Raw genomic sequence first — 17257 nt, 5'->3', positions numbered from 1 at the left:
GCGTTCATTAAATGTTAGCTGTGACTTATTTTCTTGTCCTTAGGGAAAAGTGGCACTGCATAGAGAGGAATGAGGTGGAGTCCAGGCAGGTGTTCCTGTGGCACAGGCATCAGTCTGAGTCTCAGGTTGTCAAGGAGATAGGCAGGGCAGGGCCTGGGGGCAGCCTGGTGAGTGGTGTCCTCTCCCTAGACCCTGAGGGCGTGTGGCCCTGTGCTGCGCCCATTGCAGTCTCTCAGCTCAGCTGCTCCTCTTCCTACCTGGTGCTGGCCTGTGAGGATGGTGTGCTCACCCTGTGGGACCTGGCTGAAGGTGAGTCCCTACCATCCCCCACCTCTCTATAAACCACCTGATGGGTCTCTGGGCAGTGAGACTCCAGGAGCTCTGGACCATATGACTATATCTCTAAACAATATAATATTTAGCTGTGCATATTTAGTAAACTTAGATGGAACCACATTTCTATATATTCTGCAACTCATTTTTCAATGGTCATTATTCTAACTTGCTTTGCCACCTTGTTTCTGAGGCTCTGGACCTTCTGTTACCTGTAAGTTTATATAGTCACCTTGCACAGCTGGTCCTGCTTTCCCCTTATTCATTCATTCGGCAAACTCTTAATGACCATAATATGCGCCAACACTTCCCATTACTCAAGTATTTACTGAGGGCATGCTCTGTGCCTGGCATTGTTCTGGGCCCTGGGAGTGTGACCATTGCCTTTGTTTTCACACTCCAGTGAAGAAATGTCTTCAGCACAGTGAGAGTCCCACAGCCTCGGCCCTCCTTCTCCCAGCTCCCAGGTTCTCAGTCTTCTTTCTGTGCTATTCCACCCATGCTCCAGTCATCAGGAACTCTTGATATTGGATAAAGAGACCTGTAAAGTGGTCAAAACAAGACCAGCAGCTCTTCTGAACAGGAGGCACCTTGGTGGAGTCCCAGGGTTCTGGGTTCAGCTCTGCAAGTACAGAAATCAGTGCTTTCCATTTCCCCTGACTGGATCAGCCTCCAGGGGACGGGCTCCCTGTAACCAAACTTAACATGGATTAATGAAGCTGTGGTTTGCCATTTTATGAGCCCTCGACAAACAGCTTCATTACATTTTTTCTAGGTATTGATAAATTCTTGTTTGGTCACACATGTGCACACCCGCTCTCTTTTTGAAACCACGTCTCCAGCCCACCCACCTTCACATCCTGTGTTCACCTGCAGTTCAGCCCCTGGCTGAGTTGTAGCCTCCCTCCATTCTCTGCTGACTCTGCCTTCCTCCCTGGAATGGTTCGCCTCCTCCCCAGCTCCTTTCCATAAAGGAAGGGGCTGTTCTTGCCCGTTGGGTGCTGGGTTTCCTGGGTTCACTTACAGAGAACATGCATCGCTTGACCTTGCTCTTATCTCCCACGAATCTCTCATACACTGCTGGTCACAGGTCCAGTGCCTGTGGCCCTCCTGGGCCCTTTGCTAACTGACTTGTGTGTTTACTTTCTCTAGGATTCCCTCTTGGGGTCATTGCTCTTCCTGAAGGATGTATCTGCCAAAGTATTCACTTCCTAAAATACTTCTTGGTCCACAAAAGACGGAACATGTTTCCTGAGGGACCAGTGAAATCCCAGATGCAATGTGTAGTGCTGTGCACAGATGCTTCCCTTTATCTAGTGGCTGCCAGTGGGACCCAAGGACCCACCATCAGTATGCTTGTTGAGAGGTTGGTGGCTCTTGGACAGGAGGGAGCAAATGATGGGCCAGACAGGCGACACGATTTCATAGTAAAGACTGACAGCCTCCCCAGCTAAAGTCCACTTTCTCTATAGTCATCATTCCCCTGGTGACTTCTCAGATCAAAAGTGTAATGTGCATATGAAAAATTTGTCTAAAAAATTTTTCGATGGCATTTTTCATACCTCATCTGACTGAGAAAGGCTTAATTCTGCCAACGTAATCTTTCGTCAGTTTCCCTAAAGGTCTCCTTTTTTTTATTTTAAAAAGTATTTTATGCACGCAAATGAATCTATGGGATGTGTGTTTGTGTTACGATGAAAACATACTTTGCCCACTGGAAATGTGTGTCTCCAGCTCCGTTAAGACTCCCTGTGTGCTTCTCCCTGGTCATATCCTCCTTACTCCACCCCCGCGCCCTGCAAAGGTGATTGATTACCAACTGCCACCTTATCCAACCACCCCAAAATTTGATGATTTGAGAAAACAGTCATCGTTGGCCTCTAATTCTATAGATTAGCAATTTGGGCTGGACTCAGTTGGGTAGGTCTTCCACTGGTCTTGCCTGGACTACAGGTGCTTGCAGGCAGATGGCAGCACAGCCTGAGGCTGGGAGTCCTAGGGTGGCCTTACTCACACACCTGGCAGTTGGCAAGCTGTTGGCCAGGACACCTCAGTTCCCTTCCTCATGGTCTCTCCTGCAGGCTAGCTCAGGCTTCCTCACATGCTAGCCCAAGTCTGCCCAGCAGCAAGAGAGCAGTCCCCACGCACGAATATTTTTCAAGCCTCTGCTTATGTCACAGTTGCTAATGTCCCGTTGGACAAAGCTCATCCCCAGGTCACTCCTACATTCAAGTAGCAGAAAAATAGACTCTGCCTTTTGATGGTCACTTGCTTTTTTCTTTTTCTTTTTTTTTATCTATCACATTATTTTCCCAAATTCATCATTCCTTTGATGTCCTTTAAGAATTAACCATGTATGTATGTTGTGCGTCTAAACAACAAAGTGTTTAACTGTGCATATTTAGGAAACTTACACATGAAACCATATTGTACATACTCTCCAACTTTTTTTTCAATGGTCTTTATTCTTATTCTAACTTGCTTTACAATATTGTTCCTGAGAGTTACACATGCTGGCTTCAGTTCTTTTATTTTCCTTGTATAATATACTACAATTCTTAAGCATCCTACAGCTAATGGAATTTGAAATTGTTCCTAGCTTTTTTTCTTTTCTTTTTGCTAGCACGTGTACATGTCTCCTGGTGTACATGTTAACAGTTTCCCCAAGATATATGCCCAGGAAAGGATAGTCAAATTTTGAAACTTTTAAAGTAGGAGAATGTCTATTTTTTTTCCCCCTACAGACCCATAAAGCATCTGGATAAAGCCATCTGTGCAGTGGCCCCAGTCCCAACCTTACCTGGCATGGTAAGTTTCTTGTGACCAAAAGATCCAAGACTGAGGGTGTAGCTCAGTGGGAACATATGCTTAGTATGGACCAGTGTGAGAGGAGGCCCAGGTTCAATCCCCAGCATAAATAAATGAATAAATAAATAAATAAATAAATAAATAAATAAATAAATAAATAAAAATAAGAAAAAACTAACAAGAGAAAGTTTGTTACTTCATGGAGTTCACAGTTAATTTAGAAAATCAACTTCCCTAGAACACAGGAAAAAACTGTGATGATTTTGTAATGAATACATGGAACAGAGTGAGATTCACCTAATTTGATCTGCAGAATTTGGTGGCAGGGAGGGAGGGGAGGTGACAACTGAGTTGGGCCAGGGCTGAGACAGCACCATCTAGACAAGGGAGTATTGGTGGTCCTTAGTACTGCAGGAAGTTGAGGTGACTATAGAATCAGAGCTCTGTGGGGTGTGGAGAGGGAACAGGCGGGGTGGGGTAGAGGGCGGAGGTACCAGCCCATGGGGTGCCCTGTGCTCCAGGCACAAGGTACAGATGTGCTCTCCTAGGAGATGGGGCTTGAAGCATGGAGAGACAGAGCAGGGCGCAGCATGTTCTGAGAGGGCTGGTGAGTTGGAGAGAGGTGAGGAGGTGGAGCCCACCTGGTAGGCTGCCTCTGACTGCGGCCGAAGGATAGGGAGGTGTTCAGCTCATTCTGAGCAGCAGAACTGACTCCTACTTTCCACAGGCCCATCTGATGGGACACAGGTATGGAGAGAGAGTCTGTGACTCTCAGTGTGGCCCTTCAGAAGATGAGGGCCTATAGGATTTCCAGGGGAGGCTCTGAGAGCTCAGGGCTAAAACTGTCCATTCCGGGGACTGGGGCTGTAGCTCAGTGGTAGAGCACTTGCCTAGCATGTGCGAGGCCCTGGATTCCATCCCCAGTACAGCAAATAAAATTAAATTAAAATGTCCATTCCATGCTCACCAGCCAGTTAGTGAGTCATTGGTGCTTGAAGCCAGGGGTTCCAGCAGATTCCCAAGTGAGTAGTGAGAGTCCTTTCCCAGGGGGAACTGCCATTGCTTATGGGGCAAGGAAAATGAGCTCACAAAGTAACTGAGAGGGATCCCTCCAGGTTTGGGAGGTGTCCTGCGAGCTCGGGGAGGGGTTTGAAGGAGGTGAGAGTGCAGTGTCCTATGCTGAAGAGAGCCAGATACCTCCTCATGGGAGCAAGTGTCTGAGGAGGGGATAGACAGTAGGAGGTGGAGTGCAGAGGCCAGAGACCCTCCCCTGTGAGAGGAAAGCACATGGCAGCAGGAGGGGATGGAGGGTCCAGGAGGGCTTTTGAAGACCTAGGTGAGTTTGGTTTATTCACTCTGGGGAGAAAAGAACCCAGACAGGAGAGACCATCTCAGATCTCAGGCCAGGAGTGCAGCTGAATTGAGCAGGTCCACAGGAGGTGGGAGGAGAGTGCTGCAGGAGCCTAGGTGAGGAGCTGGAACTTGGCCATGAGGAGGGTGAGCTCTTCAGCAAGAAGGTTGGCCAGATAGAAGGAGCACCCAAAGCGGGTCAAAGGAGAAGCAGTACCCTGGATCAGACAGTATGTGGAGGGTGGTTTGCCAAGCTTAGCCCTGAAGGAGGCATCTGCTCACATCTGCATTTCGCCTAGCAGCCTGGGATGGATCCAGAGGCTGGCTGCCCAAGTGCCCATGGAGTCTGTTTCCACCTTATATTCTCTCACTCACACTACAGGGCCTTTCACACTTTGCCTTGTGGGAGACCAAGTCTAGTAGGACCCTCATCATCTCTTTTTCTTCCCAGGTGCTGATCTTTTCCAAGAATGGCTCTGTGAACCTCATGGATATAGCCAAGGCTGAAGTCATCTGTGCCTTTGCTCCCCCCAGATCCTACCATCTGGAGGTGCCCTGGGAGCCGTTATTTGTTGTGTCTTCACACCATCCGTGTTTCCTGCTCCACGGTATGGAAGGGGAATGTGAGGGCTACTGCCCAGACCTAGGCCCTGCTGACCCTTCCCAGCGACCCCACGGCCCCTCCCCACTGCATTCCCCTCCACCAAAGGACTCTGCAGCCTGGTCTACACAGAGTTCTCTGATCGAATGCTGGCATGGTCTTTTCTCTGGACTCCTGCTCTACCAGAGCAATCCAATCCTGATGACCCTGCCCTTTATAAGCAGAGAGCAGCACCCCACAACTCCAGTGTGCTCACAGTGCCATGGAGAAAGCATGATGTCCTTAGTGCCATGGTGTCCTTGTTTCATGGCAGGGGGCTGTCCAGATGAAACTGATGCCACCAAAGACAATGCCAACGACATTTGGAATTCTGTGTTCTGTTTCGATTTTGAGGACTACCCACTCCTGGAAAATATCTCCAAAAACTGCACCGTTCCTCTAAGGGACTTGAGAGATAACAAGGTGTTCCCCTGGGTGTTGCCATTGGAGGAAAGATGCCAGTGTTTTCTCCAGAAGAGGTAAAATATTCTGCGTCTTTCCCCCCCCAGATCCCCCCAGAGATCTGTTGTCTCTGGGTCAAGAAACAGTGCAGTTTGTTTTGTGGAAGATCCTTTCAGCTTTTAAATTGGTGCACGCTATAGTTCCAGCAACTCGGGAGACTGAGGTGGAGGATTGCAAGTTCAAAGCCAGCCTCAGCAACTTAGTGAGGCCCTCTCAAAATAAAAATAAAAAGGGCTGGGAATGGCACTTGGTGGTAGAGCACCTCTGGGTTCAATTCCCAGCACCAAAATTAAAATAAAAAATAAAATACTTTTTCCCTAAGTGAAAGATGCTACCCCATAGGCCACTCCACACTCATATTAGTAGGAAAGGAGTAATTAGTTCAGGCTGGTAGAAGAGGAAGGCTTCAGTTGAATTTTTTTTTTTTTTCTGTTATGACCATCTTTTTATTTTCTCAATTTATTTATGGAGGTGCTGTGGACTGAACCCAGGACCTCACACATACTAGGCAAGCACACTACCTCCAAACTGTACCCCCAGTCCCAAATCCCTTTTTTAAAAAGCACACTTGGCTTTTTAAAAGGCACTGGTGGGTTGACAAACTATGGCCCTATGAGCCAGATCAGCCCACTGTTGATTTTAAAAATAAAGTTTTGTTGTTGTTGTTTGCAGTGCTGGGGATTAAAGCTTATGAGGGCTAGGCAAATCTCTAACATGGAGACACATCCCCAGCCCCTAGTAAAAACAGTTTTATTCAAACACAGTCATGCCCATTCCTTCACCTGTTGAAGAGTTGCGATGGAAACCTTGCGAACGCTCAAGCCTTAAACTATTCAGTGTTTGCCAACCACTTTCCATCATCTAGATCAAGGTTTATGTGTGAATTTCTCCTCTTCCTCTTCCCCTTCCCATTCTTCCCAGTTCTTGTCTTGCTTTCCTTTCTGCTCTGAAAGCACAATGAACTGTATTCAGCCCATCCTGGAAAAATAGGAACCTCTTCTAATCCATCTCAGTAAATTTCTAAGAATTTGCAAGTCCTTATTGGTGATTCCCACCAGCATCCAACTGCTCAGTTTGTGTGGAATGGGGTCATCAGTGGGGCTATCGATCCTCATCCCAAGCCTGGACCTACGAAGCTGAGTGACTGGACTGGCAGGTCTGTTGGCTTCCAGAACCTCCACGTCCTTATGTAATATGACCTTTGAGCTTCTGGGATCTCTTCGATCAACATAGCATCCTGTCCCTTCATAATCATTTCTCCTTTCTATTTAGACTCCACGTTTGGAGCCTTGGGTCAGTTAACCTCTCAGAGTCTCAGTTTTCTTATTCATTCAAACACGTGCATTGTGACAGACTGTGTCCTGGATATTTTGATTATGCCTAATTTTTAGGGTTTGTAGTATTAAGTGAGAGAGTATATGTAAAGTGGCGGACACACGGTGATTCCTCAATAAAAGGTAGGCATGAAGATGTGTCTGGTTCCTGTTAAGGCAAAATACCTGGGGAAATTCCAAATGTCGCCACTAGATGGTACCACTGCTCTTCTTTGCTTTCATCTCTTACCTGTCACATTTTTTGCCCCCCTTACTTCTTCCTTCCTTCCTTCCTTCCTTCCTTCCTTCCTTCCTTCCTTCCTTCTTTCCTTCCTTCCTTCCTTCCTTCCTGTGCTGGGCTTTAAATGTAGGGCCTTGAGTCCTCTAACTGCTACATTTACGTTCTTGTTGTGTTGTGCTCTGTTGCTCCAGTGACTTTTCAGTCTCTCATGGAGGGAAGCAGGCCCGTTCATTAAGAGAGAAATATGGTCTCAATCAGTCTCAGGTGAGGGAAAGGGAATGAACAAGGGGACTGTTGACACTGCCACCGATTAAAGATTTACCAGCAACGCTCAGCTCTTCCTTATCTGGAGGTCTCTTATTCTGACCTTTGCTGCTAAGACTTTAGGGCGAAGTACCATGATGTCTAATACTTTCAAGTGTTCTAGGAAAATATTTACAGAGAGAAACAGAAAGAAAATGAAAATTTTAACAGATGGTGAAATCTAGAAAAATATTTATTAAAGGGAGGAGAGGTAAAACATCAATAACTGGTGAATCTAGGTGAAAGTTCTTTGCAACTTTTCTATCGGTTTGAAATTTTTCAAAATATAAAGGTGGGGAGCAGTTACAAAGTGTTTTTTACAGTATAATCCTGACTTTGAGTAAGAGAGAAGATGGGAAATGTGTATAGCAATAAAAATGTTGGTTGTATCTGGGTGGTGGAAGGATACATGGTTGTTTTCTTTATTTACAACTTTTCTACAAAAAATATATGCATTGTCTTGTCAAACAATTCAAAATAATGGTGGAGAAATAAATCAGGAGCATGAGGTTACCCATGCTGTGAGGAGGAGCTCTCTTGGGGACAGGAGGCATGGCCTGGAGCTTTCTGGCTTTCTCACTGGAGGCTCAGAGAATTCCTGGTCTAATACACTTGTTTCCATTTTGTTCTATTCTCATCTAATGCCCTCCTTTGTGTATGTGGGAAGGTCTTGGCCATTGAAACTTTACCAGTCCTTTTTATTTTTTATTTTGAGACAGGGTCTCTCTAAATTGCTGAGGGTCTTGCTAAGTTGCTGAGTCTGATTTCAAACTTGAAATCCCCCTGCCTCAACCTCCCAAGTAGCCAGGATTATAAGTGTGTACCACTGCTTGTGCCAGTGTGCCTAGCCCCCTTCTTTTACTGGCCTTGAAAAGGTGAGCCTTCCAACTTCAAAGCCAGCAGCTCCAGCTCTAGGCAGCTCACCTCCCACTCAGCCTTAGACTGACATTTCTCAGCCTCACCTGAAGTGACCTAGTCCCTCCAAACACCTGCATCAACCCATGAAAGTTGCTTCAAATATAGATCTACTACTCTGATAGAGTAATTTCCCATTGCAAAAAAAATGTATTTACTATTTCTGGTAAAAGTTATAAATATAAACACACACACACACACACACGTAGGAATTTGGAGAACAGGGAAATACAAACCAAAATAGGAAGTTTAAATAACTCATAATCTTACCACCAAAAATCAGCAGCACCACTATTAATATTTCCTTCTAGGTCTTTTACCTTGACATTGTCAACAAGTTGAGATCTTGTCACATGTCCACTTTTTATCTGACTTTATTTCACTCTAGAATATAACTTAATGCCACAACCAGCACAGCCAAACTTGGGGTTCTGGTGAGGTGTGATGGGGGGTTAGAAAATAAAAACACATCCGATTTTGAAGATAAATAGCTGGGGTCAGGTGGAGTGCTGCTCTCTGATGGAGAAGCAGATCTAAAGAGTTATGTCAGCAATCTTTATTTATATATGTCTCAGTATCAGGTTAAAGATTGTGGAAGCATTATTCTTTGTATTCCGGAAAGCTACAGAAACTAGAAACATCTTCTTAGCTTTTCCTCAGTTGCAGTCCACAGTTGCAAAGTGCAATGTTAGGAACTTTGTGTAGCTCTCAAGAAAGTCCATTGTTTAAAGTTACTGTCAAGCAGGCAGGCTCAGGAGTAGCAGACCTGGTGAAACATTGTGGCTGTCTAGCATAATTCCTCTATTCCCAGGAGTTATGTGCCTGAGATCAAGGTCAAAGCAGATAGGACTCTTGCACAGAGCCTTTTCATGCAGGGCATTACCATAGTAGCTGAGCATGCTGTGCACAGAAACATTCTAGGCACCAGGCATACCACAGCCATGAGGTCATCAGGGACCCCGATCTCAGACACTGCTCTCCCATTATCTGTCATCATTCTCCACAACTTAATATCTTTTTAATTTTGAGAAAAGCATTTTTATTGTGTTAATTTACTATCTCTGTAATAAAATACCCAAGATAAATAACTTATAAATAGAAAAGGCTTATTTTGGCTCATGGTTTTGGAGATTTCAGTCCATAATCAATGGGCACTGTGGCTTTGTATGTGGCAAGGCAGATACCCCCCTCATGGGAGAGGCGGGTGTAGTAGAGCAAGGCTATTCCCCTTCTGATCTGGAAGCAAAAAGAGAATGAGGAAGGGGTTGGAGTTCCTCAACTCCCTTAGAGGGCATATCCCCAATGAATTAAGGACCTCCCACTAGGCTTACCACCTTGAACACATGGGACCAAGTAAAAACACATGGGTCTTTGGGAACATTCAACATCCAATCTAAAGCATTTGTAAAAATGTTTTTTTTCATTACTGTATAATATTCCACAGGAAGGCTGTCTGTAATTTACTTCACTACTGTATGATTGGCTACCTGGATACAGAGAAAAAGATCCTTTCTATCTTGACTTTCCCTATCTCTGGAATATCTCTGGAGGCTCATCCTGGCACCCCCGACAAGGAATGGAAGGGACTCTTCCAACTCTGTCCTCCCAACTGCCTCACTCCTTGTCAACACAGCTTAGCTACTAGGTCCCAGTCCTAGCCTTTCCCCAGGAAGGCCCGCAGCTGCTGGGTAGGGTGCAGAGGACTGGATCCTCTGGAACCTTCTGTAGGGAAGAGGGCTAGAATCAGCAGAACTGATCAATGGGGTGTTGGTGGCCAGGGTCAGGGGTTGGGACTGACAGTAGTGTGAGCTGTGGGGAAGTTGGAGGGGACAGCGTGAGACAGACTCAGGGATCAGACTGGAAGGGACATTTACTTGATCCTAATCACAGTGTTTGAACCACATGCCTCAGGCAACTCATTTTTTAGTTTGGGCCCCAGAGATCAATTGGGAAACACTCAATTTAAAGAAGTTTCTTCCCATTCTACCTGCTCTGGGGCCTGAGGTCTAGGGCTTTCCCAAAGAGCATGCCCTAGTGTTTCATTGTGTAACTTTTCAAGCATGTAGCAGCTTTGAGATAGCATTTCCACGCACACAATCTAGATGCAGTCATTAACATTGCACTCTCCTCGTTTTATCCATACAGGTCCCAAAGGTTTTGTACCCCTCACCTTTTTTTTTTTTTTGTACTGGATATTGAACCCAGGGACACTTTACCACTGAGCTACATCTCCAGCATTTTTTTTTTTTTGAGACAGGATTTGCTAAGTTGCCCAGACTTGTGTGCCTCCTGCCTCAGTTTCCCAGGTCACTGAGAGTATAGGCCCGTGCTATAGGCCTGACTTGCATATTCTCTCTCTCTCTCTCTCTCTCTCTCTCTCTCTCATATGATCTCTTTTCTGTTTACTCCTTGTTTCTAGTTTCCCTTGGCTCTTAAAACTAGGTGAAACTGTAAGGATTCATGTGGCAATAGATTCGGAGTTTCAGACTTGCAATAGTCTGTCCAAAGGGTTTTCACAAAGTGGTGCTGGAACTTTGGTAAACAGCCAGTGTGAAACAGAGCTTGTCTTTAGGGCTTTGAAAGGAGGCCATGAGCACCAAATGTGCCACCTGCCCCATAGACCCCTGCTCCTTCCCACCCAGGTCCCCCAGGGCACCATTTTCATTGGCCTGAACACTCTGTTTTCGTGTCTGCCATCTCTGGCTATTCACAAGAGGACAGAAATTTGAGGACACCAGGGGACAGACAAAATTAGTGTCACCTAATATTCAAAGCCCTGCAAGGTCCAGGCTTTTACACCTAGCTTTCTGCCAGAAACTGGGCTTCTGAATGACCCAATAGTCCCCAATTCACACAGCACACAGCTCTCTTGCTGAGGGGGCAGCAAGTGCTGGGTGATGCCAGGTGACATGGTCATCAAGGTGGGAGGAAGCACCCTTTATCCTTAGGGACCAAAATTACAAACCTTTCCTAACAATCCTGTTCTTTCCTTTCCTTCCTTCTTTCCTTCTTTTTCCTTTTCTCTGGTACTGGGGATTTAACCCAGGGTACTTTACCGAGCTTCATTCCTAGCCCTTTTTATCTTTTATTTTGAGACGGTCTCACTAAGTTGCTAAGGCTGGCTCTGAATTTGCAATCCTCCTGCTTCAGTCCCTAAGATTTCACCTGACAATCCTTTGCCTTTCTTGAGGAATGAAGGGCTGAACCTCTGCCAGTGTTATTTGTAGAGTCATAGAGCTCAAATCAGGCTATTTCAATTCAAAGCCTTTGTGCAGGGATTCCCGGATGTTCCAGCTTCTCTCCCCCTTTTCAAAGAGGCAACTGGTCTTTGTGGAATACACACACACAAACATACACCTTTTCAGTATCTTTCCTAAAACAATAGAAGCACTCGCTTTGTGCTTGATGATGGAGGGGATGTGCCTCCCCTAAAGGCCTTTTTTGGGGGTTCCCAAACCCCCCTGGCCAGTTAATGCCCAGCATCAGATGAACCAGGCTGCCTCCCTCCTTCCTCACTGCTGAGCAGTCAGAGGAAATCATACTGTGGACTCGAGTTGGCACCACCCTGGGCTTGAACCTGCTTCTCTCTGCTTACTCCCCTAGTAGCCATCTGTCCCCATTTCTGCTCTGGCTTTGGTCCCTTAGCTGCCCACTCCTCCTTGTCACCCTACAACCCTGTACCCCACCTGCCTCCTGACTCAGAGATAGAGGCACCCAGCTCATACCCCAGGATTTGGAGTCCCAGGCCACCCCCTTTCCCATGACTCCCAGATCTTGCTTCCTCCACCATCCACTCTTCCATCTGGTTGGCAGCCACTTCCCCTCCACCAGCTTTTCCTAATCACGGACTAAGGTCACCAAGTTCCCATGTCAGCAAACAAATAAGCACTTTCCTAGGTCTAGAGCCAGAGCCCCCAGTGACTACTGGGAACAGCCTTTATACCATGTCGCCATGTTGGTAAGGTTTCCCTAATATTCCTGTAAGGCAAATTCTTGGAGGTGGACTTTGAGGTGTGGGATAGGTTGTGGGATAATGGTTTCCCCAACTCACCCTCCTGTCCCTCCCACACTGGCTACAGAAGCAAAAATCAACAGCTTGGTATTTTTTTAATTTGGAAATTAAGGGTTAAAAATTATCCTTTTTGTTATGTGTCTGGTATTGTAAAATTCTCTTTCTTCTCTGCAGTTTGCCCTGGGTTTCTTTTCTATAGAAGTGTTCATTTTCTTTAATTTTAAGATTTCATTGTCAATGTTGCAAGAAATTTTTCCTGGTTTGTCTTTAGATTGAAGTTATTTTGATTGCTTGTTTAGCCAAACAGAAGTTCTAAGTGTGAACTGTCAGTCATCTCCCTTAGGCTTGGCAGAGGTTGGTGGTCAAGAGCATCAGAATCAGAGAGCAAGCTCTGGACTGTTGGGAGGAGAGGGGAGGTGCAAGGATGGAATCCTGAATCTGATACCCTCTAGCTGTGTGACCAGGGCAAACCTTGGTTACCTTTGAGGAAAACAGGGTCCTGTGTCTCAGGATATTGCCAGTACTCAGGAAAGATTGTCCACTATTTATTGCTAGGTCCATAGAGAAAGCCCTTCTACACACCAGGACTATATTTTAAAAATCACCCATTTTCTCTTTAAGCACATTAATGGTTTTTATTTTGGTCTTCCTTATTATTTTCTTATTTATTTGGTACTGGTAATTGAACCCAGGGGAAGTTTACCACTGAACTATATCCCCAGTCCTTTTTATTTTTATTTTCATTTTTTGAGATAAGTTCTCTCTAAGTTGTTGAGGGTGTCACTAAGTTACTGGGACTAGCCTTGAACTTGTGATCCTCCTGTCTCAGCCTCCTTAGTCTCTGTGACTGCAGGCATGTGATACTGTGCTCAGTTGGCCCTGCTGGTTTGCCTTTAAAAACTTGATCTAAGTGGGGCGTAGCAGTGCATGCCTGTAATCCCAGTGACTCAAAAGACTGAGATGAGAAGATCACAAGTTCAATGCCAGTCCCTGAACCTTGGCAAGTAAGACTCTGTCTCCAAATTAAAATAAAAAGGGCTGGAGATGTAGCTCAGTGTAGAGTACTTGCCTTAACATGAATGAGGCCCTGGGTTTAATCCCAGCACTGGAAGAACAAACAAAAATTCTAGTTCTAGTTCCATCTGTTCATGTTTCCTGCATGGTCACTCATTGATACTGTGTTTTTCTAACCCCTCAACCCAGCAAATTATCAGCAGCCTATGTATTGTTATAATTAACTTTTGTGAGTATTTACTCTGTGTCAGGGACCATGCTAAGTGCTTTATGGGTATAACACTTATCACCATTGTCATTGTTGTTGTCATCATTATCTCCACTGACAGAGAGAGCTGAGGCTTATAGAGGTCAACTCACCTGTCCAAGGCCACCAGCTTGAAGGGAAGGTTTGAACCCAAGCAGTTTGAGTCCAGAATCTGAGTTTCTAGCTGACCCATTTTCTCCCACACCTGGGCAAAGACGCTCCAGTCCCAAGATGTGCATTGTAGCCCAATGGTCCTAGCAGAAGACTGACTCTCCCATGTGTCGCAAATAGAGAAAAGGAATGAGGCAGATCTATGATTTGCTGCTCAGAAATGACTTCCGGGATAGATCTCAAGTGTCAAAAACAGGTGCATAACTTTGTATTACACACTTCCACCTAAATTTTTTTAATTTTATTTTTTCTGGTACTGGGGATTGAGCCCATTGGTGTTCTACCTCTGAGCCACATCCCCAACCTTTTAAATTTTGAGATGGGGTCATGCCACCTTGCTCAGGGCCTTGCTAAGTTGCTGAGGTTGACCTTGAACTTACTATCCTCTGACCTCAACCTCCAGAGTTGCTGGGATTATAGGCGTGCGCCACTACATCTGGCTGGTTTTTATTTCTTTAAAAGAAGCAATGTAAAAAAGAAGAAGAAGCAATTATAGGTTACTTTTTAAAGTTAGAACTAGTTTATCTCCATGTAGATGTTCCACATGTAGAACCTCAAAACAAATCCAAAGACACAATCATTGTCTTTCTCCTCAAAAGTGTCTCTCTTTCCATTTACCCTAACTTCACCCCAGCACCCAGGACAAAAGCCTGGGCAGAGTCTGCATTCCTTTCCCCCCACAGGCACACCCTAGCCCCTCTACCAGGTGACAGGGCCCACCACTCACACACAATGAAGTCTAATTGTTCTGTGGTGAACATGCATTTATTTGATTTTTTAAATTATTCTTTAAAAAACTAAACCCAAACATCTTCAGATTAGTGAACCATACAGTATTTGTCCTTTGTGACTGGCTATACTCACTCAGCATAATGTCCTCTAGGTTCATTAAAATTAGTAGGATGTGTCATTTTTCCCCTTTTTTTAAAGGTTGAATATAGTCCATTGTGCACATAGAGCCTGTTTCATTTGGGAATGAAATTTCTGGTTTGTTTGTTTTATTGTGTTTTGATACTAGGGATTGAACCCAGGGGCGCTTGACCACAGAGCTACGTCCTCAGTCCCTTTTTATTTTTTATTTTGAGACAGGGTCTCACTAAGTTGCTTAGGGACTCACTAAGTTGCTGAGACTGGCTTTGAACTTGCAGCCCTCCTACCTCAGCGAAAATGGACTTTTCTTTTTTTCTTTTTTATTCTTTTGCGGTGCTAGGGATTGAACCCAGGGCCTTGTGCTTGCAAGGCGAGCTCTCTACCAACTGAGCTATCTCCCCAGCCCCGAAAATGGTCTTTTCATTCCTCGATTCCCTCCCCTGCCTCTCGGTGTGCACTATCTGGCCTAGAGTACTAGACCTGTCACTTGTTCCCTTGGTAAAGGCTTTCTGGTACCTGGGGCCACTGTGATGGAGCAGTGTACCATCTCCCAGGGCTTCTCTGATGAGCACAGTGTGACCAGGCCCTGCGCTGGGGCTGGGAAGCTGGGAGGCTGGGGAAGCCTCTCATCTCCGGTTGTGTGGTCCCCAGCTTCCAGAGACTGAAGAAAAACCAGGAGAAAGGGCACAATGAGCTGTGGGTCCGGTTTCGGAAGTACTCCATGATTCTCCAGAAAGAGAATGTCAAGAAGTTTTGCCCGGGGACTCTCTGAAGAGGCTTCAACCTAGGCAGCATCTCCCCAGAATGCCCTGAGGTAAGAGGACACAGTGACAAAAAGCCACAACTCAAGGGCTCTGGACTTGTGGTCTGGGACCTCCCCAGGGCTGGCAAGGGAAAGGCAAATTTTGGGGACCTTTGAACACTAAGCTTCTTGTCAGTGCCCTCCAGTGGTCAGATGTGCCACCCAAATAAACAGTGATAGTGTTTCCAGCCTCTAAGTTGCTGGACTGTGTGTGTCCCATCATTCCCACCTGGCCCAGACTCCAGCAGGGCCCAGCTAGTGGCCCTCCCAGGCCTGGAAAGCTACTTTCCTCAAATGACCGAGATGCCCAGAAGCTACTGTGTGGCCCTTTCCAGCCACTTTTTCATCTCTATGTGGGCTCCTAACCTTTACAGAACCGCTTTGAAGGACTGACTTATGGCCTAGTGGTAGGAGCACTTAGCAGGCTCCAGGCCCTGGGTTAATCTGGAGCTTAAGGAAATGTCTGCCTCTCTGAGGACACCGTGTGGTTCCTTTGAGCACTGCAGGAGGTTGTTACAGCCTGGCCCTGGGGTCTCACCCAGCCTCACCCATGATGATAAACTGCTCCAGAAAATTGACTGCATGCAGGATTTGTGTCGGCTGCTTCCTTTGTGCCTCTACTCACTCATTCCCTGGGTCACACACCATGCCCCTTGCTGGCACAACATCTCTTATGGTGCTAACATTGACTGGCTTAATGTCCCCTAGCATGAAAGGGGTCCCCACCTAAGACCTTCTGCCCTCTCCCTTTCCCACTATGGGAATGAAAGCACTATGGCAGAAGCAGCTCTTTCCAATGATTATTTTCCTCCACACATCAGGTGCTGTGGGAGCTCTTTAGAAATGAGGGAGCAGAGCTTAGGAGGATGTTCTTGGCCTTACACAGCACCCAAAGGTGATGGGGAACTGACATTTTGTAGTGTGTGTTTTACACTTAAACCTTAAGTAACCTTGAAAAATGTGGGTATTACCATAATCCCCATTTCACCCAGAGAGAAATGGAGACTCAGGTTACATGACTTGGATCAGCCTGAAACAAGTAAGTCCTGATTAATTTTTTTCAAGATCCTTCAGCAAAAGGAATTTTTGACTGAGATAACTTAGATGTCCAAGAGTAATTTTTTTGGATTCAGGTGTTTTTTTTAATTAATTTTTTTCAGTGTTGGGTGACAGGGACCACAGAGACATGACAAGTGGGAACCTGAGGTTAAGGGGATAATTCTATAAACTGGGCCCATGGTGCTGATCCCCACACGCTTCCACTTTTAAAAAACAATTTACCTGCAGTCCCGCCTGGCTTAATTCAATAGGCTATGTTATATTTCTCAGCAGATTACCTGTTATCTACAAGAGAAGCACAGATCCAAAATGCAGACAAGAGGAACACAGGTTACCTTGAAAGGGGGGACTTTTGTGACCCTTACACAGACCAGATCCCACAACTCAGGGAGCTAAGGATAATTCCTCTATAACTATTAAATCTCTAGGAACAGGTTCCAGTTAGAACCAGTCAACGGGGTAGGACTCTCTGGAAATTTCCCTGGGATCCCCCAATGAAACTAGAGGGTAGGAGAGGCATGCCATCTTTTTCCTCTCTGAGAGGACCCACTCTCAAGAGAGAGTGTCCCCTTTTCTCTTTTCTTATACCTTCTAATAAACTCATACCTGCTACTCTGAAGAACATGTCAGAAATCTTTCTGGTGTGATCACAAAAACCAGTGAGAAAAGACTGCTGGCTGCCTCAGCTTCCCAGCAGACCCTGCCCTCTAACACTGG

The 17257-nt window shown here is 45.7% G+C and overlaps 1 protein-coding gene across 4 annotated transcripts in view; it reads left to right on the top strand.

Moving 5' to 3' along the window:
* Window positions 1-16933, top strand: part of Wdr93 (WD repeat domain 93) — a 48844-nt gene extending 31911 nt beyond the window's left edge. The window contains exons 12-18 of one of the 4 annotated variants that reach the window (XM_047541284.1): window positions 190-309; window positions 1486-1699; window positions 3078-3141; window positions 4943-5099; window positions 5406-5610; window positions 15331-15493; window positions 16814-16933. In XM_047541284.1, the coding sequence (XP_047397240.1) occupies window positions 190-309; window positions 1486-1699; window positions 3078-3141; window positions 4943-5099; window positions 5406-5610; window positions 15331-15451 (881 nt within the window). In that variant the 3' untranslated portion in view covers window positions 15452-15493; window positions 16814-16933. Of the gene's footprint in view, window positions 1-189; window positions 310-1485; window positions 1700-3077; window positions 3142-4942; window positions 5100-5405; window positions 5611-15330; window positions 16189-16810 lie in introns of those variants that run through there. The other 3 variants (XM_047541283.1, XM_047541285.1, XM_047541282.1) reach the window with 3 other exon arrangements.
* Window positions 16934-17257: the final 324 nt, after the last annotated feature.

Source organism: Sciurus carolinensis, chromosome 2, assembly GCF_902686445.1.
Source record: "Sciurus carolinensis chromosome 2, mSciCar1.2, whole genome shotgun sequence".
In the NCBI taxonomy this organism is placed as follows: Eukaryota; Metazoa; Chordata; class Mammalia; order Rodentia; family Sciuridae; genus Sciurus; species Sciurus carolinensis.
The sequence above is the reverse complement of the archived record's forward strand: the minus strand, read 5'-3'. Positions and strand labels throughout refer to the sequence as shown.